The sequence below is a fragment of the Calonectris borealis genome, chromosome 2 (assembly GCF_964195595.1).
Source record: "Calonectris borealis chromosome 2, bCalBor7.hap1.2, whole genome shotgun sequence".
Classification (NCBI taxonomy): Eukaryota; Metazoa; Chordata; class Aves; order Procellariiformes; family Procellariidae; genus Calonectris; species Calonectris borealis.
In genome coordinates this window covers 24,931,590-24,952,867 of record NC_134313.1, presented here as the reverse complement: position 1 = coordinate 24,952,867, position 21,278 = coordinate 24,931,590, and the positions used below count along the sequence as shown (strand labels likewise).

The following is a 21,278-nucleotide window of genomic DNA, read 5'->3' as shown; positions in this document are numbered from 1 at the left end:
CAAAGGCCAGTATTGTTATCATAGACGCTCTAGGTCTGCCACATTTTTGTTCTGTGCCCTTCTTAACATCCATAGCATCTCACTCCAAATGGAGCTGTGGTCCATTGCTTCCCTAAGAAACAGTTGTTTCAATTTCCCTTGTTTGGTATATCACATTCGATGGCTTTGGCGAGGAGAGTAAGTTAGGAAACTTTATTGAATTGAATTGGGAAAAAGGCAGTTAAGGAGCATTAGGTCAGTGATAAATATTGCTGTGATTTCTGCACTAGTTCAGACATGTCTCATTCAGAGGTGATGAGCTTTCAGACTACATTTGGGCTGGGACTCCACAAGCTGAAGCAGAAGAGGAAGTGGTTCTCTTGCATAGCATCTATATCCAGATCCAACAAGGTGTCACTGGTTTTAGCCCGAAAAAGTACAGGGTATATATTGATCCAAGCTTACTGTCTGCTTCCTTTTTAAATTAGAAGAGGAAGAATCTTTTACCACCAGACAAAACCTTTAATAATTGAAATTTGGATAGATAGGTTTGTGATCTCTGTACCTGGAAGTGGAAGACAGTGCACACAGAGATCTAGTAAGTGCTAGCAAAAACTGGCTGTTGTATGTAAAGTCTGTGAATATTTCTTAATCATTACGTAATGTATAGTCTTTAAATGCCATTTTCCTGGCTTATTTAGCTTTTTGTGGGTCTCAGATGTGCTATAAGTGAATAGATTTAACTTCTTTACAGTGGGTCCCAGAATTATGCCTATTCAGCAGCATGTAGTAACTGGTTCAACATGAGCTGTTTCTTATATAAACATACAAAAAGCCTGACCCAGACTAAATCAATTTAAAAAAGAAAAACATTAAAGCTGTGTTTCCTGTTACATGCTTATGGTCGTCTTTGGTTGCTTATGATCTTACTGTATTATTGAAGAACTGTTGTATTCTACACCACCTGCCGAAAGGTTCAGATCGGATAGTGAAGTTGTTTTCAGAAGGGGGAAGCAATTAAAATCATAACCCCTACAGTACATTTCAGCTGGTAAAACAGTGTTCATGCTAGGGGTAGAGAAGTCATGAATTTGGCTTACTCCGTTTCCCTGATTTTATTTGCTACAAGGATTTCGAAAGCTGCAGAATCAAAAAGGCTGCGGAGTTCATACGTAGCATGTATGCTTAAGATTAGGCCAATTCTGCTGTGGTTTAACTTATTCTCACCCTTCTAGGAAGTATACAAATAATAAATTGGGGGCATAGTTAGGAAAATAGTTGATATGGAAAACCAGAAATGAGCGTTTATGTCAATGTCTGTATGTATACAATTTATTTGGGAAAAGGCTATATTTTGATCCTTGTATAAATGGCAGGATGTACTTTCTGAAAGCAATAATCAACTTAGTCGAAACATCAAGGCGTTAATAACTAATCCTCGTATTTTACATGTATGTGTAAAATATGTGTTTCTTGAAATGGATAATCTATAGAAACACAATTTGTTTGCTTGGATTTCAAAGGTGTATCTAAAGGAGTTTTATATTATACATAGGAGATTGTTAATAGTAGGAACAGAATGAAAATGCAGTTTTTATATCAGCGTGAAAGTATTAGGCTGTGATATCCCAAAGCAGTACAAACGTTATCTAGTCCCTTGAGATTTTACAATATTAATTGGATCAAATAAAAAAAGATCCAATGGACAAATTTTATACCAGCAATGCAATGCACTAGTACCTTGTGTCTGAATAGTACCTCTGTGTATTTTGCTGCACCTAAAAATGTGTGCCAAAGAGTGATTTCATTGGGTTTTATATTTAAATAAGTAAATTTATGGGGGGAAGAAAGCCATTGTCACAATGGGGAGTAACAGATTGGTGCATACAGCCACATTTTGCTCTAGGAATTCAGTTTACAAGATCACGGTTATGCTGAACGAGCGTAAGGAATATAGTGCTAGGTGCAGCTTAATGCAAGTTATCAAGCTGCTCATAGAAGAACGAATGAAAAATATTCTTTGCTGTGAAGTATAAGAGAGAAGAATTCATTATGCAGGTGAAATTAGTATCATATTCTGTATTTTATATACTTAAGCAGATTTCACAAAATACGTAATTTGGTGCTTTATTTTCAGTAATATTTCACAAAACATATATTCCAATAGTTACTTGCATAAGACAAAGTATGTAAATAGACACTGGGTCATACAATAATCTACCGTGTTTTTAAAAAAAAAAAAAAAAACACCAACCAACCAACCAAAACAAAACAGAACTGCATTCATATTGATGAAATAATGCCTAGAAAGAATAATAAAAGACACAGTTGTTGTGGTTACATCTCTCTATGTGGAAAGTTGACAAACACATTCTTGAGTTTTAAGAAACCACATTTAATTCTGAAATACCACTACTGACATAACAGATTTTCAGCGTATTTCTGCTAAGCCTTTAAGAAAGTTATAGGGCTACTGAACAATGCCATCACATTGCTTCACCAGGAATGACTTGATCAAAACAGCTTTCCTGCCATTAACATGCCTCTGTGGGTAGATACGTTTAATTATTTAATTTTCTTAATTGCTAGCATACTCCATTGGTGAGAATGGCAATGGTATTAGCAGTTTCAACTGTGTTTGGATTTGGGCAGCATTGGGATTGCACTTTGAAATAGGTTGCATACCTATAGGTTGCATACCTATACTTACAGATTGCATGCAGTGCATGCATCACAGGTTGAGATGTGCTGCTTTAATCCATATTTATTTTTGGATTGTTAGCATTAATGATTAAACAAATTACAGAATTATTAAGTTCTCTGTGGAGACAGCAATTATATACTAAATAATGACGCTGGCATAATACAACAACCTAGATTGGAACAGTAGATTGGATGACATATGCAAATAAAAAGCTTAAGCTTCAACTCAGATGTATGAAATCAATAAAAATAGACTACAATTTGACGTGATCACAGATTCAAAGCAAAAAAATTTAAGATCCCCTTGCTCCCTTTACCAGCTTGTTTTGAAAAACAGTGATAAGTTCAGTTGTGCATTTTTATTATAATATCAAATGAGCAGTGCACATAAAGCTATATTCCCAGTGTAGAAAGGGCAAGATAATTTTTTGGAAGATTTACTAGTATTTTTTAGCAAAAGACAAATGGTAGTAGGATACTCCTCTGATACTGACCACAAATAGTCTTAGCAACCTCCAGTCATCCAATAGCTCTTGAATGTTTTGTTGAAGTTGGGTGTGACTGTTTCCCAAGCTCAGCTCAAGATTGAAATATTTAATAAAATCTAATGTAGTAGAATTTAGCAGAATCCACAAGTAATGTGGTTCACTCAAAAATGCTTTTTTCTCACTTGTCAGAAGAATTTTAATAACAAAGCACTGTACTGAAATTCCATGTTAAAAAGATTGAATTGTTTTTCCATCATCTTGGAATGTTTTTTTTTTTAGTTTTTATTCTTTGATAAGTTTGAACGGTGGAACAATTGTCTCACAATAAAGTTGTTTGTAATACCGATAACGTAGCTGTTCTTTTTGAGGACTTGAATGTGACATCCTTTATCTATTCAGTAGATATGAGTTAGTCCTGCTTCCCCATAAGGATGCTCATATGGACCTGATTGAAAGTGCAGTGAAGTCAATGGATTGATCTCATATCGTCTTTGGTAGATCTGGCTAAATTTTGGAATATATTTATTTGTATATCTCCCATTGAATTCCATAGGAAAGAGGCAGCTGGATATTTCTGAAGATCTGGACTTAAAGTAATGCTTAGATGTAGTCAAGAATGGCAAAATTGATACCTTAATTTTCTATATTAATGAATATCTGATTGGTCTGATTTTTTGTTGCTGATTTTTTTTTTCTTTTTTTTTTTTTTCCCCTTGGCATTACAGGAGAGCACTGAATCTAGGAATCCTTCGAGACCCTGGATCAGAGGTTGAAGACAGACAATATCAAATAGATCTTCAATCTATAAACATTGGTACTGCTCACTGGAATCAGTTGAAACCAGAGAAGGAAAATGGAAAAGGAGGGGTTTTGACAGAGAGTGAAAGAAATTCTCAAAATCCAGCGCTTGAATGGAACATGGCCAGTAGGTAGGAAGTTTTTTTTAAGTTACTCTTTTCTAGAATTACATAGCACAAACACTGCAGATATCATTTGCAGTATATCTCAATCAAATAATTCTGTATTGGTTTTGCTTTACATTACAAGTATACTTCCATGGAGTTTTGGATTATACATTTGAAATGCATATTACTATTATTGTTACACTATAGTTAATGTCTAGTTATTGTGTGCCTTTGGTTCCATTATAAGCTCTTTCCTGAGTGGCTTACTGTATGTCCATAAAAATAACTCCAGGGCTCAGACTTGAGCTTCTCAGTCTACAAGCAATGGGAGGTTTTGATTTTGGTTTTTCTTTTCTCTTTTTTTTTTTTTTTAAAACTTCTTTTGTTTATATTTTTACAAAGCTTGAGTAAAACCAGCTTAGACATTTCTAAGTTGGAGGAGGATAAAGTAGAACATTTCCTATTGGTTCTGAACAGTTTTCTGTAACTAAAACCAGATGAATTTTGAAAATGAGATATTTCAGCTGAGTCTCCCTTATTGTGTATTGTATGATAGGCACACACAAAGCCCCGCCCCCTAGTTAAACAGGGTTGAAAGATAAAGCATGCGTACACTTTCGTGGTATTTTAAATTTTAAAGTTTTCCAATATAAAATGGGGGGATTTAATTGGTAATTTGTGGAAATTTGAAAAATTTATTTTAGTTTTAATATACTTTTTTAAACTTAAAAATTCATACAGGTGGTATAAAACTAAAGTTTTATAGACTGTGTAGCAGTCAGAGTTCTCTTTTCAAAGTGACAGGAATAAGGTCTGATGGCCGAGAACAAGCTTTCAAAAGTAATTTTGTGGATTTAGAATTGTAGAATCATAGAATCATTACGGTGGGAAAAGACTTCTAAGATCATCAAGTCCAATCGTCAACCCAACACCACCATGCCCACTAAACCATGTCCCTAAGCACCTCATCTACACATCTTTTAAATACCTCCAGGGATGGTGACTCCACCACTTCCCTGGGCAGCCTGTTCCAAGGCCTGACCACTCTTACAGTAAAGAAATTTCTCCTAATGTCCAGCCTAAACCTCCCTTGGCGCAACTTGAGGCCGTTTCCTCTCGTCCTATCGCTGGTTACTTGGGAGAAGAGACCAACACTTGGCAGAAGAGACCTCGCTACAACCTCCTTTCAGGTAGTTGTAGAGCGCGATGAAGTCTCCCGTCAGCCTCCTCCAGGCTAAAGAGTCCCGGTTCCCTCAGCCGCTCCTCATAAGACTTGTGCTCCAGACCCTTCACCAGCTTCGTTGCCCTTCTCGTTGCCCTTAGATGCATTTCTGCTAAAAGTTGCCTGTTTGCCCACACATTCATTTATTTTCGTTTAAAAGTCCTTTATATCTAATTCATGCAAAAACAATCCAATTTTTATGAAACGCATGCCTAATTTTATGTTTCCTAAGATAAGATTCCTATCTGAATTGAGGGATGAGTTCTGTGTTGTAAAAAACAGGCAGAATCATAAGGAAAGACAAAAATTGAACTATTGCTGGTTTAATTTTCAAAAAAGGGGAGATGAGAGGACTCTCAGAGATTTTTTTGAAAGTGAGGCAAGCTGTAGCAAAAGAAACTACATGAGGATGGCCCACAGACTGAGCTTTCTAAGTCATGAACTGATGAAAGATCAAGAGAGCAAATAAGCTCACTCTGGACGAGTGCGTGCAGGAAGAAGATGTGATCAAGAACAAATTCCAGTTTATCATTGAATAATAGAGGGCAGGAAAAGCAGATCTAACCAAAATAATGATAAAACCACAAGGAATGATGGGAGTACAGATAAAAATTTAACTACAGTAATAGTTCTTCATTTATAAGATCACCTGATTCTTTCCTGGCTTTCAACGATTTTTTAACTAATATAATTCCATAGATAATTTTTTTTTTTAAATTCTTAGCCTTGAAAAAATATGTATGACCTTCTAGTTGGGCCTTGACATTGGGCAAGTTACCTATGAAGTTCTTTCTCACAAATAACATAGGGCCACTGGGCATTTCTTGAAAGATAAGATGACACTAATCTCCAAAGGACTTCTGGCCAATTTGCAAGTTAAGCTAACATAGCAAAACCAGCCACTGAGGAATTGGCTTTCCTTTTCCTTCCCATTGGTGACTGAAATCACATTGCCAGCACACTTTGGTCTGAGCTTTATGGTTATAGATTTGGATAGGAAATTTGGTGGGATTCTGAAAAGCTATTAAAATAAGGGAAGCAGCTATTACAGATAATGTGAGTTCTCTTTTTTTTAGAACTGCTTGGACATTCTTCTTTTCTTCAGCAAAATAAAATTTTATTAGAATATATTTGACAAATAAGTATGTTTGTTTTGAAATTGCTTTTGAAGGAATCTTCTAGTTGGGTTTTAATTTAGATCAGTTGTAATTAAATACATCAGCTTTTCCTTTCTCGTATGCAATACAGTATTTTAATTCCAGCTTGAATTTGTTTAAAGAGAAAGTTGGTATGAGTGTTTTCTTGTTCTTTTGGCTTAAAATTTTACACATTTACTACAGTTCTTTCTCAGGATGTTTGCATTTTTGCTTTTTAGTTGGCAGCCAGTTTTGCTGCATCTGGGTTTATTTTATGATCTGTGGAAGTGGTGTGCTGAGAACTGGAAGAACCTGCATTGAACTCTGCCATCCGCTGAGATATTTCCAGCATGCATCAAGAGAGTGGCTGCATGGTGTTTTACATGGTGCTTAGTGTTTTCAGGGTGAAGTTTATCTTAAGATTTCCTGCAACTACCACAGAAGCTTTACTCTTTGACCTATTTGTGATACTATTTTCTTTTTTAATTCTTTAAGTTTCTTAGACATGTTTAACCTGGAACATAATGAATTATTTTTACTGAGTTACTTTAGGGTTCATTTCTTTGTTTGGTTTTAATATACTTCTATTTTATTTTACTTATCATTTAGACCCAGTGTTCTGGTTTATTAGGTTCACAGGGTTTTAAGATTCTTTTTTTGAGATCCGTTTCCCTCATTTTTTAATTCTTAGGTGCTATGTGGTGCAGTATAGAATCCAACCTATATCCAAGTATTTCATACAGTTACTTTACAGAAAACTTCAGCATAGATACCAGCCATTCATTTTCCATTCCCATTTCTAAAATTATTTAATTTAATTTTTAAATTAAATTAAATTTTTAAAATAAATTAAATAGTTGTAAAAATTCTGAAACAGATTATATTGTAATTTAGTCTACTGGGTTGAAATTTGGTCTTGTTTTAAAAATTTGCCTGAAAAACAAATTACTCTAAATATAAGATCTATGGATATCATACACACAAATATTTGAAAGCTTTTGATGTAATTTATTATTTAAATGCTTTAACAATCTTTACACAGAAAGTAAATCCTTCAAATTTTTCCACCACTTTTTCTGGAGTTCTATATTTCTGGTACTTAGTATCTCATGGGTTTGAATTTTTTTAAAACTTTTACATTGTAATTTGGAAAGCAAGCAGTCTTGCTTTGAGACTAAGTGTTGTGTTTAGTGTAAAATTCATCAAGAGGGGCTATTCTGAAGTGCTGGTGTGATGCCTCCTGTGCTTCCGCAGGTCACCCCAAGAAGAATGGGGGAACTGGAGCACTCTGGTAGGGTGGATGCCCTCTCTCAGAAAAAAACGTTCAAATGCTGTGCTGTATTGAGGATCAGGGATCATAACTCTTCCCATTATGAAATGTTTATACTTCACTGTAGATGTTATAAAAAGCTCCCTAATGGTGTAATATATAAAAAGAATACTGGAAACAGTCAGACAGTTCTAATAAGGTTATGTACAAATGAAACCTGTCCACATTTATTCCCTTTACCAAACAGCATGTGGGGAACTGGGAGTACTTAACCAAAAGAAGTTTTCTTGATTGAAAACTGCTTTTTCAGCTTGCATATCTCCTCCTCCCTCTCCCTCCTCTCAATGGAAAAAACAACAGCCCTGAAGGAAATAAAGAAATATATCCTCTCTTGAGGCCTCGCCCCCGTCTCTGTGCAATCCTTCTACGGCTCCCAGCAGCAACTTCTGCTTCCTGCAGCCTGAATAAACTCTGTTTAAAAAAAAAATTAATTGAGCTTAAAAGCATTACTTCTCTGTGTGGTAATGAATTGAGTGTGGCAATATACTGCATTACAGTTTTGTCCTTGGCATACCACCATCTGGAACAGCTCTCTGCGACTTTCATTGAGTACGTCAGGGAGCCAATGATCTGTTGTACAAAACTGAACAAAATACCACTCTCGCTTTGCAAGGATCCTCAGAACGGTTTCCTGCAGATTTTTTTTTAATAGTTTTCATTTTCATGCTTTTTTGGAAGGTTGAAGTACAGCTTGCCAAGTTCTAACAAGGAAGACCAGAAAAAAGTGATCAGTAGATCCATGTGTAGGGAAGTAGGGGCATTCCCTGTGAATCTTTTGGAATAAAATGCAGTACATTTGTATTCAGTCCTATATTTCAGTTGCTGTGTTTATGGTACCTGAAGTCATGCTTGTATTCATACTGTACAAAGCCTTACTCAGTAAGATGGAGTATGTTATTTTCTTTATAAATCCACAGCAAAGAAATGTTGCACGGCATTCTTAATAAGATTAAAATTAGCTTTACTGAGGCATAATTATATAACAGTAGTCATTCTGTACAGCTAGATGGTGTACGATTGTTCATTGTCTAATTTTGGTCATTAGATAGTCCTCAAAATGTTGCTATGCTATTTCACTGTCTTGTGGTGTGTCTTTGCAACACCTCAGAGAGCTGGAAGGATGTGAACTGTTCTACCCACTGGGAGATGGAAGTCTGAGGCATGATGATGTCATTAGTAGTTAGATATCCTAATACATTTGTGGAACAGGGATTAACTGATTTATACAACTGCATAGGAAACCTGCAAGAGAAAAATCTTTCCTAAGTCCTAAGTTAGCATGCTAACCAACATAACATCTTTGGTTTTGCGTGCCTCACTACTGGAGAATACTATTTGATTATGTGGCCTATTCCATGCTAATACTTGGTTTTTTGCTTTTTCGAGTCGCAGAATTCTTTGTGAGGATTCATCTCTCTGTACATAGTAAACTTACATGGCATAAATAAGCTCTTGATTGTCATTCATGTATTGAATGTACATGAGTTTCTCCCTGACCTGTGTATTTTTTAAGTATAAATGGGCTCAAACTCTAGATTCAGTAAGGTATTATTAAGAAAAAAAGATCATTAAGAATAAGGCAAACATTTCCAAGTTTGACATCTAGGTTATGTTTAGCCCTTACTGGCCAGTATTTTCTGTTTGTTTCGATTAGTTTTTTCCACATAAGGCTGCCAAGTTATAGTCCTTCTTGTGCATTTTCACAGCTTATCCAGTCTCACATCATCGCACCTCCTTGATTAGTGCAACATCATCTCTTTGGCAGTCCTTCCTCCTCATATAAATTTAACGTGCTTCTGAGTGGATGTAATCAAGTACTGATGATTTGATTTGTTGTAATGAAATGTTGTTGCTTTGATTACAAAATTCTGTTCTTCACATTTTTTTCTCCTCTTCCCACAACATTTTTTGTCATATTAATCATTAGATATGTCTTTGCTTTCAAGGTACTTCTAGACTTCTATGTCTATCCATTTCCTCTTACATGTCTTCTTTCATTTGCTTTGACACATCTACGCTCACTGCTCATCAGACCTCATCATACCAGTTACCAGGGCTGCCGCATTTAATTTTCGAAGAAGCACTGTCTTGCTCGCTCCTAGGCTAACCTATATGTTATAAAGGCATTTCCTGTGAACATTCACAAAGTTATTGCAATGTCTTCTTCCAAATCCTTCCAAAAAATTTCGTTTCTATCATACTGTAATATAAAAACTCATAAGACAGCTTCCAGGTTGCCACTGTACGGATATCATTACCTACGGTGCTGTTAGTTATTCCCTTTTACTTCCCTGACTGCAGGTATGTTTTTTCTTATACTTAAATTGTAAGCCTTTGAGGACAGAGACCATTTTTGTCCTGTGCTTTTACAATGTGGATCTGTGGTCCATAACCAGAGTTCATGCTATTGTGCAGATATAGCCCAAATTCAGCACTGAGTGAAAGGCACTGCCAGGCCTTATCAGAATGCTTTGCTGCCTTTTTGCTTTGCGTTAGCATATGGTCTTTCAAATGTGCTGTACTTTTAAGTGTAGATGATCAACTGCTTTAACATCTCTAAAAGTACTAGCTTTTCCTTTTTTTTTCCAAGACAAATATATAACAGATGCATAAATGAACCATGGAATGAATGTGCTGCAGACATAGAGCCATCATTACGCTCTTCACAATCAAGTTTTTTCATAAGCTCATGTGGCGTACACCTGTGTTAAGTTAACGGTGCACTTAGGTGCAGTGTGGAAGACTTAATAATTCAAAGTGGAATTTGTTTCTTTGTTCCTTTTGTGCTCTATCTCATATCCTCTCCCTTCATTATTTACCATGCTCTGTTTGCCTTCTGTTTGTACTTAGAATTATTTTGCTAATACTTGATTTGGCTGAGCTTCAAATTCACCAGCTAGAAATGTGGAAAGTAGTAAGTAGAGCAGGACAGGGATTCCACGTAAGGATGATTTTAAAATAAAATTAAAAAATCAGCAATCAATCTGTATTACTAAAAAATTCCTTTAAGATGCAGTGTACTGGGTATCTACTAGAATAACATTTGAAAATTAAGAAATGGGAATATGTATGAGCTGAAAAAGAATTTGAACAATGATCGAAAAGAACCAGTTGTGGGTTTGGGGTTCAACAAATAACTTTCTTTTATAGCTCTGTTTCATATATTGAAATCATACTTACTAGCAGTTTTATGCCCCTTCAAGCGCAAGTTTTCTAATGTATAGCTGTGTGTTCTTTCATAGAACTGTTCTACTACTTAGCTCTTTAATTTTCCTCAAAAACAAAGGCATTTCTTTCTCATCCTATTGTGAAGGGGAAATAGGAATTGGGTAGAAAGCCGTCTGGTTTAAATTTAAAATGAAGGTGATGGCAGGGAGAGAAGCATTTGTAGAACTGGCAAAATCTAAGACCATTTTCTCAGTTGAAGATGTACGCTAACCACTAACGGGTCTGCTTTTTAATTTGGGGATCTAATTAGACTAATCTTGCCTTAAAAACCATCATTACAGACCAGCAGAGCTACAGCTGACCAAAATGTTAAAGCTTTTAATGTAAGATGGTAGTTTTCTCACACTTACTAATTGGCTTGCTCTTAAGCATACTGCATACTACTTCAGGTAGCGTGCAGCCTGCTCAGCAGTGTTTTTGAAGGTCATTTGAAGCAAAAGTTTATTAGACTTGTGCTCAGTAAATAGTAGCTCTGTGCTCTGTAGCGTCTGCTGTTTGCTTCTGTATACTGTTGTCCTAAATACATTTAAAAGCTTTAAGGCCTACCCACATCTGACAGTTTATGTTCCCTTATAGATCACCATGTTTTCTACATGTTTTGAGGACACTTAAGCAAATTGTTAGTAGAATTTGAAGCATCAAAATCGAAATAGTCTAAGCAGTAAATTTTCATCTATGGATTTTGAATCTTTTGAACTTGTCTGAATTACAGTCAAGTTATGATATCTATTTAATTTTTTTGGCCTAACTCTTGGCCTACAAACCATCAGCATTTGAGCTTGTGTACTTTTCAACAGAATCCATTTCAGAACCATTAGCTTTACTAGACTATGTATATCGATACCTGCTCTTAATCAAGAGATTTAATTACCTATTCCACATGCAGTCCAGAGATTTCTGCATAGACAGGCATATAACCATATTGTTCAATGACATTAACATGGATAACTCTAGCTGATGGTAAGGACTAAATGTCTAATTGCATAGTTCATGTTTCTGGCTCACTTGTGCGATTCATGCTGATGTCTGAACTGCTGCGTCTCAATTACTGGAGATGGCGAGATTAAAGGTGATACAGGGATACCTAACTGACATGCAGGTATATCTGAAGAATAGATCTGAAGGTCTATTCTCTTATTCTGTATGGCAATGTAGTTCAGTGTTTTCTTTTATATCGTGATAGATAGTTGCATAAAACTCTATACTTCTAACTTGCATTGTTTCACAGTTGATAATTTTCTATTTTTTAAGCATAGGAAAACTTACCTCGGACCAATAACTTTTTGATGATTTTTAGAGTTTTCCTTGGTGAAATGCAGGTATTTAGCATTTCTATAAATGATGATAGGTAAAAAAAATTATCAAAAAACTATCTTGATGGAAGGGTTCTCCCAGGAATTTGAACTGTATCCTCTTTTAGGGGCTGAGCACCATCTTGATCTCATTATATTTTTTTTTCCCTGATCAGAGGCTCTTAGATGGCATTTTGTGGCAATAGTTTATTTGACCTGACCCAGAAGATTCTGGCTATTTGGAATGTGTTGTCATAAGCTATTAGTGATCCATCTATAACAGGGTTGTGCCTCTAGGATTAGTATTTGGTTAAAGGAAAAAAAAATAAACACCCAGCTGGAAAACAAATGTAATTATCAAGTTTAATGGCACAACTATTCTTGGCAAGCACACATATTTAGATGAAAAGGTACCAACTAAGAGCAACCAGTGACAGAAGCAGTGGAGGAAGACTGACATCCCTCCATTTTCAAGGCATTTTATAACTTTGGTTAAAAGTTGTTATAAATTTATTGTGTGAGCCCTAGAGTTTCATGGGGTTTGCTAGTTTAATTTTTCATGGTTTTGATTTTTGTGTCAGTTACGTTGTGGTGTGCAGATTTTTTTCACCCAGAGTTTTAATGCATGAATTCAGGTATTATGCAGGCTTCAGGAAAGCTATTCATAAAGGGCATCCACAGGCAAGTTTGAAAAATACTGATAATAAAGTTTGTATCTTTGTTCAAATGATTTTGTATAGTTCGTTAAACAGTAGAAGAAGCAATGTCAAATGTCAAACTTGTCTACTTGGAGATGGGTTGAAGAGTCAAATATTTAAACATACTTTTTCTGTGAAATGAAGGTAGAAGTCAGCCTTTTGGATTGGAATTAACATGATTTATAATGCTTATTGAAGTAGCAATCAAATGCCAAACTGGTATTGAAGTAGTTTTGTGCTACATGCTAGATGTAAAGAAGAGTATGAGTTTTTGCCTCTCGACAATTTATAATGTGATTTAATCTTTTCTTTTTTTTCTCTCTTTTTTTTTTTTTTTAGCGTAAGGCGGCATCAGGAGAGGAGAGCAATTTTAACTCCGATTTTAACAGATTTCACAGTTCGAATAACTGCAGCTCCTGCAATTATTTTTACAAAAATTGATGCTGCAGAGAATTTACACCCAGAGGTTAGTACAAAATGTGAACAGAAATAGCATAACTTTTAATATGTGGATAATCTTAATATTTTACTGTTCCACCATTTTAAGTGTCCAGGTGTTCAAATACAGAGATCGCCAACTGAAGTGGGGGGGGGAGGGAAGCCTTAATCACTAGCTGAAATGTTCTTTCTCTGCTGGAGAAAGAATCTGTGTATAGGATTCGATATTAAAGGCAGCCTGTCCAGAGGTACATAAGCCTGTTTGCAATTCAGAAAATGGGAATCCTTTAATGATTTCCAGCAATATTTTTAAAAGATTTGTGATGGAAAGGTGTTGAGAAGAGGTGCTACAGTACAACATTACAAAACATTGTATTCACAAGCTTCTCATAAAGAAGCCTGAAAATGCAATCTATATACTATAGAAGAAGAAAGTTGAGCCGAGTTCCTTTAGCCAGATTTTCAAGCCCACAAATTTCCACAAAGCATCCACTCCCCAACCATTACTGTGGGTACTTCAAGGTATTCCAGATTTAACAATCACTTTTACCAGTGTGTGGGTCAGCTTGTTAATGGTTAGTCTGTGAAGAACATATTGGCTCCCTTTTTGGAATTAGTTTGTAGCTCAAGAATTTAAAATATTTTAAAACATAAAATATTTAGGTAGGGGAAATATCAGAAAGTTTTTGTCAACTCACAAGGCATATTTCTCATAACAGCTACCTCCTGGTAAGAGCTGAAGGAGTGTAAAGGGTATTAGGTGTGTGTTGCAACATGCGATACGTGTACATTGTTGGAAGATAATAGCTAATGGGTATAGAGAAAAAAAAATTGACAGCTTCATATTTTGTGTAAAGCATCGTCAGAAGGGCAGATGGAAAATTATTTAATGTAAAAAAGTAGAAAGCTAGGGGGTGGCTAGGATGCATAGAAGTTACTCAATTAAAAAAAGAATCTCTGAGCTTTACTAATGCTTGTGTTCAAGAATTTCAGTGTTTCCTGTGCATACATTCTTCTTGTTATCTATTCCCTGGGTGACAGTCACTGATGAAGGGAGAGGTCTAGTTTAGATTGTGAAGAGTTTGATAATTGTGCAACTTTCTCATGACAAGGGGCAGTACTTCTACTTATTAAGCAACCCTTCTGCATTGGTTCTGTTTTTCATCTCTCTATTGCTTGCCAACAGTGGTGAAGAGTTTTTTTGTGTAGATAACACCAATAAAACAGTGGCCATCCGGCTAGCTTTGCCAAGATATTAATAGTGGTTTACAGGCAAAGAGAAATCAGTTAGGTTGGTTATCAGTGAGTTCCAACATGTGATTTCATTATAAATCAAGCAAAGTTTATGTTTTTTTTTAAAAAAAAAAAGTACTCCTTTTCTTGGAAGGAAAGGAGAATTGTAGTCATTGCCAGGAAATAAAAAACAAAATTTGACAGTCCACTGTTTGATACTACCAAGAGATGGGAACAAGACCTCACACATGAGATGCTTTTCTTGCAAAATTTGTCTTAATAGTTATGCTGTTGAAAGCAAAGCAAAGAATAAGCTGCATCCTTGTTTAGAAGCCTGAGACACCACTTTCTCCTAAAAAGACCTAATTAATACTATATACAATGTTGAAGCATTGACTACAGCAGAGAATCACAATACAGTTATATAGAAGCTGAAAATTACTTCCTCAGTTGCTGTTATCTAGTATTTTCCCTTAATTTCTCCACAGGAAATTTTGGTGTGTGGTCATTCTTTGGAGGTGAATGTGACAACAAACCTGGATTTCTTCCTCAATGTGGCTCAAGTACAACTTCTTCAACAGCTGGTACAGGCCAATATGGTTGGACTGGAACCATCCAGTAGCATCACTGAGGTAGGTTTTTCCCTGGTTTGCAGCTCGTTTTTTTAGAGTACCATAGCTCTGATCAGGTGTTTGCATCATCTAGACAAAATCATGTAGGTAAATAAAATACGTGTATTATTATTGTTTGTTTAGTCAGCTTTAAAATGCGTTCTATTGTTGTTCTAACAATAGGATGTGTTACTTCAACAAGAATATTATTCAGTAAATTAGACTAAGGAGATTCTGCAACATCTTATGTACAAGAAGAATTATTTTATGTAAATGATGAAGGGAATCAATTTTAAAGTAGGTTTTTGAGGTTGTTTGGCATTTAGTTTAACTTTTATTGAAGCTTTGGCATCTTCTTATGACTTCACATACTACACTGTGTGCTTCACTAAAGCCAGTAAACTGTAAAATTTTCGCTGTGTCTGGTAACCGCTATTCACATTAAGTGTCTTCACTCAAGTCCCTAAGATTCAATCCACCTCTGAGTATTCTCATACTTCTTCAGTAAGAATGGTGATGGCTACATCAAGAAGGGTCCTTCATCTTCTGAACCATTAATCTCTCCTTTTTTCTAGAATTTTACAGTGTTCAGCAACTATCTCTTGAATTTGTCATTCTTTATTTCTGAAAGTTGATACTGCAGTTTGTGTTAAAGGCCAGTCACTAACTGTGACAGACTTGTAAGTTTAAATTACTAAACTTCTGGGCTGATATAAAAAAAGATAGGAGAAAAGAAAGCGAAAACTTTGCCATAAGAAAAAATATGTATTTCTTATCTTCAAAACCAGGAATCTAGTCAGGCTGACAGCATCTTCTAAAGACAATAGAAGTTAATATGTGACAAGGCACTAATTCCACTGGAATGGTTGTTGGTTTCATTGAGAAATCTTCACAAATAAGAACAAAAGTTAGGGAGAGAGTTAAAGTGCAAGACACAATCAACTCTTCCTTTCCAAGAATCTAGCTAATGAGAGAGCTGAAGAAACTTTTCTCCTTCCTTTCCTGAATCTCGCAGATTCAGCATGCAAGTCTGGGTGGAAGCGGGGAATGCTCTAGAGCAGCCAAACTACTTATATTCCTCTCCCCTCACCTGTCAAAACCCCAGAAGTTAGAATCATAGAATCATTAAGGTTGGAAAAGACCTCTAAGATCATCGAGTCCAACCATCAACTCAACACCACCATGCCCACTAAACCATGTCCCTAAGTGTCTCATCTACAAGTCTTTTAAATACCTCCAGGGATGGTGACTCAACCACTTCCCTGGGCAGCCTGTTCCAATGTTTGACCACTCTTTCAGTAAAGAAATTTTTCCTAACGTCCAGCCTAAACCTCCCTTGGTGCAACTTGAGGCCATTTCCTCTCCTATCGCTAGTTACTTGGCAGAAGAGACCAACGCTTACCTGGCTACAACCTCCTTTCAGGTAGTTGTAGAGCGCGATGAGGTCTCCCCTCAGCCTCCTCTTCTCCAGACTAAAGAGTCCCAGTTCCCTCAGCCGCTCCTCATAAGACTTGTGCTCCAGGCCCTTCACCAGCTTCATTGCCCTTCTCTGGACATGCTCCGACACCTCCATGTCCTTCTTGTAGTGAGGGGCCCAAAACTGAACACAGTATTCGAGGTGCAGCCTCACCAGTGCCGAGTACAGGGGCATGATCACCTCCCTGCTCCTGCTGGCCACACTATTTCTGATACAGGATGCCATTGGCCTTCTTGGCCACCTGAGCACACTGCCGGCTCATGTTCAGCCGGCTGTCAATCAGCACCCCCAGGTCTTTTTCCTCTGGGCAGCTTTCCAGCCACTCTTGCCCAAGCCTGTAGCGTTGCATGGAGTTGATGTGGCCGAAGTGCAGGACCCGGCACTTGGCCTTGTTGAACCTCATACAGTTGGCCTCGGCCCATCGATCCAGCCTGTCCAGGTCTCTCTGCAGAGCCTTCCTACCCTCCAGCAGATCAACAGTCCCGCCCAACTTGGTGTCGTCTGCAAACTTTTTACTGAGGAAGCACTCAATCCCCTCATCCAGATCATTGATGAAGATATTGAACAAGACCGGCCCCAATACCAAGCCCTGGGTAACACCACTCGTGAATGTGGTGGTTAAATCCAGCCAACTGGATTTAACTCCGTTCACCACAACTCTCTGGGCTTGGCCGTCCAGCCAGTTTTTTACCCAGCGAAGAGTGTACCTATCTAAGCTGTGAGCCACCAGCTTCTCCAGGAGAATGCTGTGGGAGACAGTGTCAAAGGCTTTACTGAAGTCCAGGTAGACCACATGCACAGCCCTTCCCTCACCCACTAGGCGGGTCACCTGGTCACAGAAGGAGATCAGGTTGGTCAGGCAGGACCTGTCTTTCATGAACCCGTGCTGGCTAGGCCTGATCCCCTGGTTGTCCCACACATGGCTTGTTGGCACTCTCAAGACAAACCGCTCCATAATCTTCCCCGGCACCGAGGTCAGGCTGACAGGCCTGTAGTTCCCCGGATCCTCCTTCCGGCCCTTCTTGTAGATGGGAGTCACATTGGCAAGCGTCCAGTTGTTCTGGACCTCCCCTGTTAACCAGGATTGCTGGTAAATGATGGAGAACGGCTTGGCAAGCTCCCTCAGTGGAGGGTTGGGTGGATGGGTGGATCCCATCCAGCCCCATAGACTTGTGAGCATCCAGATGGCGTATCAGGTCGTTAACTGCTTCCTCTTGGATTATGGGGGGTTTATCCTGCTCGCTGTCCCTGTCTTCCAGCTCAGGGGGGCTGAATACCCTGAGGATAACTGGTCTGTTGTTTGTATCCTGCTAATCTAGACATCACATCATGCCCCCCTCCTTTATTCCTTCCCAAGGGTAGAGGGAAATAAAGGGCCTTGTTCCATTACCATGTTGAAACTTGAAAGATGTAGAAAAGAAATGCAGTGTATCTTTCTTTTCCTTGGATACTTTGCAGACACAGGGCCTCTTTTGCAGATGAACATTATAAATAAGTATATATGGGAATATCTTCAATAAATAATTTGTGGAGCCCTGTTTTCCCATTGTCAGTGGAATAGATAGAATCAGAAGGTTTGAATGGGTGCCAAGAATTTTAATTTTGACATGGCGCTGTGCAGAAGTGCTGCATAACTGATGTGGACTGTAAAAACTTAAAAGTAATTTACTACATAATTACAGAAAGGTTTTTGTTGACTACATCCCAAGATACCTGTTTGTTCTTCATTGATATCTACCTTGCGTTATTGAGATCTCCTGTAATGAGTAATAGGAGTATTTCTGGTTCAAGGTGGTGTTTGTCTTCTCTTTAATAAGTTGTAGGACTATATCTTGATTCACTATACTGAAAATGTAAAATCCAATAGTTGATTACTTTTTGTCCAGTTCTTTCTTCAGTGTTCTGTAGTCTCATGTGCCTATATGAAGCCACCCCACCCTCTAATATATGCACATTCATTATTATCTTCATGTTTCTCCTTTAGTCAGCAGAGGGAAACATAATACACATTGTATGCTGCTGTTTTCATCTCAAGGAATGAAGCCTGGAGCCTATACATGACTATTCATACTTCACACCTGCTAATTATTTCATTGCAAGAATCAAAACATAATTTAGGTTGGAAGATGCCTCTGGAGACCATTTTTTTGCTCAAAAGAACACTAATGTCAAAGCTAGATCAGGCTTTTCAGCGCATTGTTCAGTCAAATCTTTCTTTATCTCCAAGGAAGGAGGTTGCACTGCCCCTCTGGGTAATTGTCCTGTGCTTAACTACGCTCGCTCTGGCAAGTTTTTGTCTTTATATCCATTCAGAATTTTGCTTGATACAACTTTTAACCATTGCCTCTCAACATTTCGCTATACATCTCCAAGAACAGTCTGACCTCATCTTCTTCATGACCCTGCTTTAGGTGACTGGAAACAGTAATTTGATACCCCACCACCATCGTTAGCCTTCTCTTTTTCCATCTGAACAAACGTAGTTCTCTCATCCTCTCCTCATAAATCCTGTGCTTTAACCGGTTAACCCTCTTGGTGGTCCTCTGCCCACTCAAGTTTGTCAATCTTTTTCTTCTATTATTGAGCTCAAAGCTAGAGACAGAACTCTAGGTGTGGACTCACAAGTATCTAATAAAAGGAAATAATCTTACCTCTGATCTGCTGGCTATGCTGTTGTTAATGCTGCCCAGTAAGTGCTTAGGCTTCAACACTACAGGGGCATACTGCTATCACATGTTCAATTTGTTGTCCACCAGGACCCTTGGGTTCCTTTCCGCAAAGCTGCTCTATAGCAGCTGGCCTCTAGCCTGTATTTGGTTTGGGATTTTTCCATCGCAGGTGCAGGACTTTGCATTTGCCTTTGACCTTCATGAAGTTTCTGTTAAACTATTCCTCCATTTTGTCAATGTCGCTCTGAATGGCAGCCCTACCCCTCAGTGTATCAACAACTCCCCCCAGTTTCATGTCATCTCTGTACTTTCTTTGGGTATGTTTTGTATCATTGCCAAGGTCTTTAAAAAAGATATTAAACATCATCAAACCTTGAGGAATGTCACTCTGTAACTAGAGTTCAGCTACACTTTGGAACAGTGGCCATTACTCTCTGATTTTAGCGGTCCAGTGTGGTTTTTACCCACCTTGTAGTCCACCCATTCAGTTCACACTCGGATCCAACAGTTTGGATACAAGTCTGCTGTGGAAGACACTGTCCAAACTTTGCTAAGGTCAAAGCAAACAGCATCCAGTACTTTACCCACAGAATCAATCATCTCATCATAGGAGGCAATCATTGTGGTAAGGTATGATTTGCCTTTTGGTAAATATGTGTTGTTTGTCTCCAAAAACTTTTTTGTCCTTCAAGTGCCTGGAATTGGCTTCTCTGAAAATGTGTTCTGACACCTTCCGAGGGTCTACAATGAGGCTGACTATCAAGTAGGTTCCCTGGATCCTCCTCCTTGCTCTTTTTGAAGATGGGCATGACATTTACCATTTTCCAGACGTTAAAGAGTCTCCCAGACAACATGTTCTTTCAAATATGAGAAGGAAAATCCCAGCAGTGGCACTGGCCGCTTCCTCAAACACCTTTGGATATGTTCTGTCTGATATTTTAAGAGAAAACTTGAGCTGAAGTTATCCATCCTCCGAAGGCTTTCCTGAAGTACTGCAAATTACCTAGGCTATTATGCAGGTCATAGTGATACACAGAACCTGTGCTCTATTTCTCCCGCTGCAGTGTCCCTCTTGCATTTGCATTCAACACCGTCTTATTCAGCAAGATGATTCATAGAAAATAGCTTTAAGATGGTTTTTTCCCACAGTGCCTATTTGCTTTGCAGATTTAGAGCTTGTGATTCATAGCACTTGAGGATTTTCACCAATATTTCTATTAGATGTTAAGCATGATTGACAGAAGAGTAGGAAGAAACAGAAGAAACTATATTCCTCATGGGAAAGTACAAAAAGAAATGGAGAAACCAAGAAAGTTTGCATTTCCAAATCAGAATGTATGAAACCTGTCTTCCAAACCTGCCCCAAGATGTCTGATTTTGCAACCATCTTGGTTGCCCTCTGTTGAACTCAGCTGATATTTTTCTTGTACTGTGAGGACCAAAACTGGACACAGTATTCCAGATGTGATCTCATGAGTGCTGAGTAAAGGGCAATAATCACTTCCCTCAATCTACTGACCATGTTTCTGCCAATACAGTCCAAGATGCTGCTGGCCACCTTTGCTGCCCAGACACATCACTGGCTCATGTCCACCAGGACTGCTCTGCAACCAACTTGTATCATTGCTGAAGTTCTTCCTTCCCAGGTACAGGACTTCACATTTCTCCTCATTTAATGTCCTACGGTTCCTAGTTGGCTCATTCATCTACCCTGTCTAGGTCCCTATGGATAGCAGCCCCGCCCTTGCACATATTCACTGTTTCCCATTAATCAGTACCCTCTGAGCTCCATCATTCAACTAGTTTTTTATCCATCTGGTAGTTCACCCATCCAGACTGTAATGTGCAAACTTGGATACAAGAATATTG

At 37.8% G+C, this 21,278-nt stretch overlaps 1 protein-coding gene across 15 annotated transcripts in view; it reads left to right on the top strand.

Annotated features, from left to right (window-relative positions):
- The window catches only part of VPS13B (vacuolar protein sorting 13 homolog B), a 490,063-nt gene that overhangs the window by 316,424 nt on the left and 152,361 nt on the right, over positions 1 to 21,278 (top strand). For 12 of the 15 annotated variants that reach the window (XM_075141361.1, XM_075141359.1, XM_075141350.1 and 9 more), the window contains 4 exons: positions 3,896 to 4,099; positions 13,321 to 13,447; positions 15,141 to 15,284; positions 20,948 to 21,055. In XM_075141361.1, coding sequence (XP_074997462.1) covers positions 3,896 to 4,099; positions 13,321 to 13,447; positions 15,141 to 15,284; positions 20,948 to 21,055 — 583 coding nt within the window. The remainder of the gene's footprint in view (positions 1 to 3,895; positions 4,100 to 13,320; positions 13,448 to 15,140; positions 15,285 to 20,947; positions 21,056 to 21,278) is intronic. The other 3 variants (XM_075141364.1, XM_075141357.1, XM_075141362.1) reach the window with 1 other exon arrangement.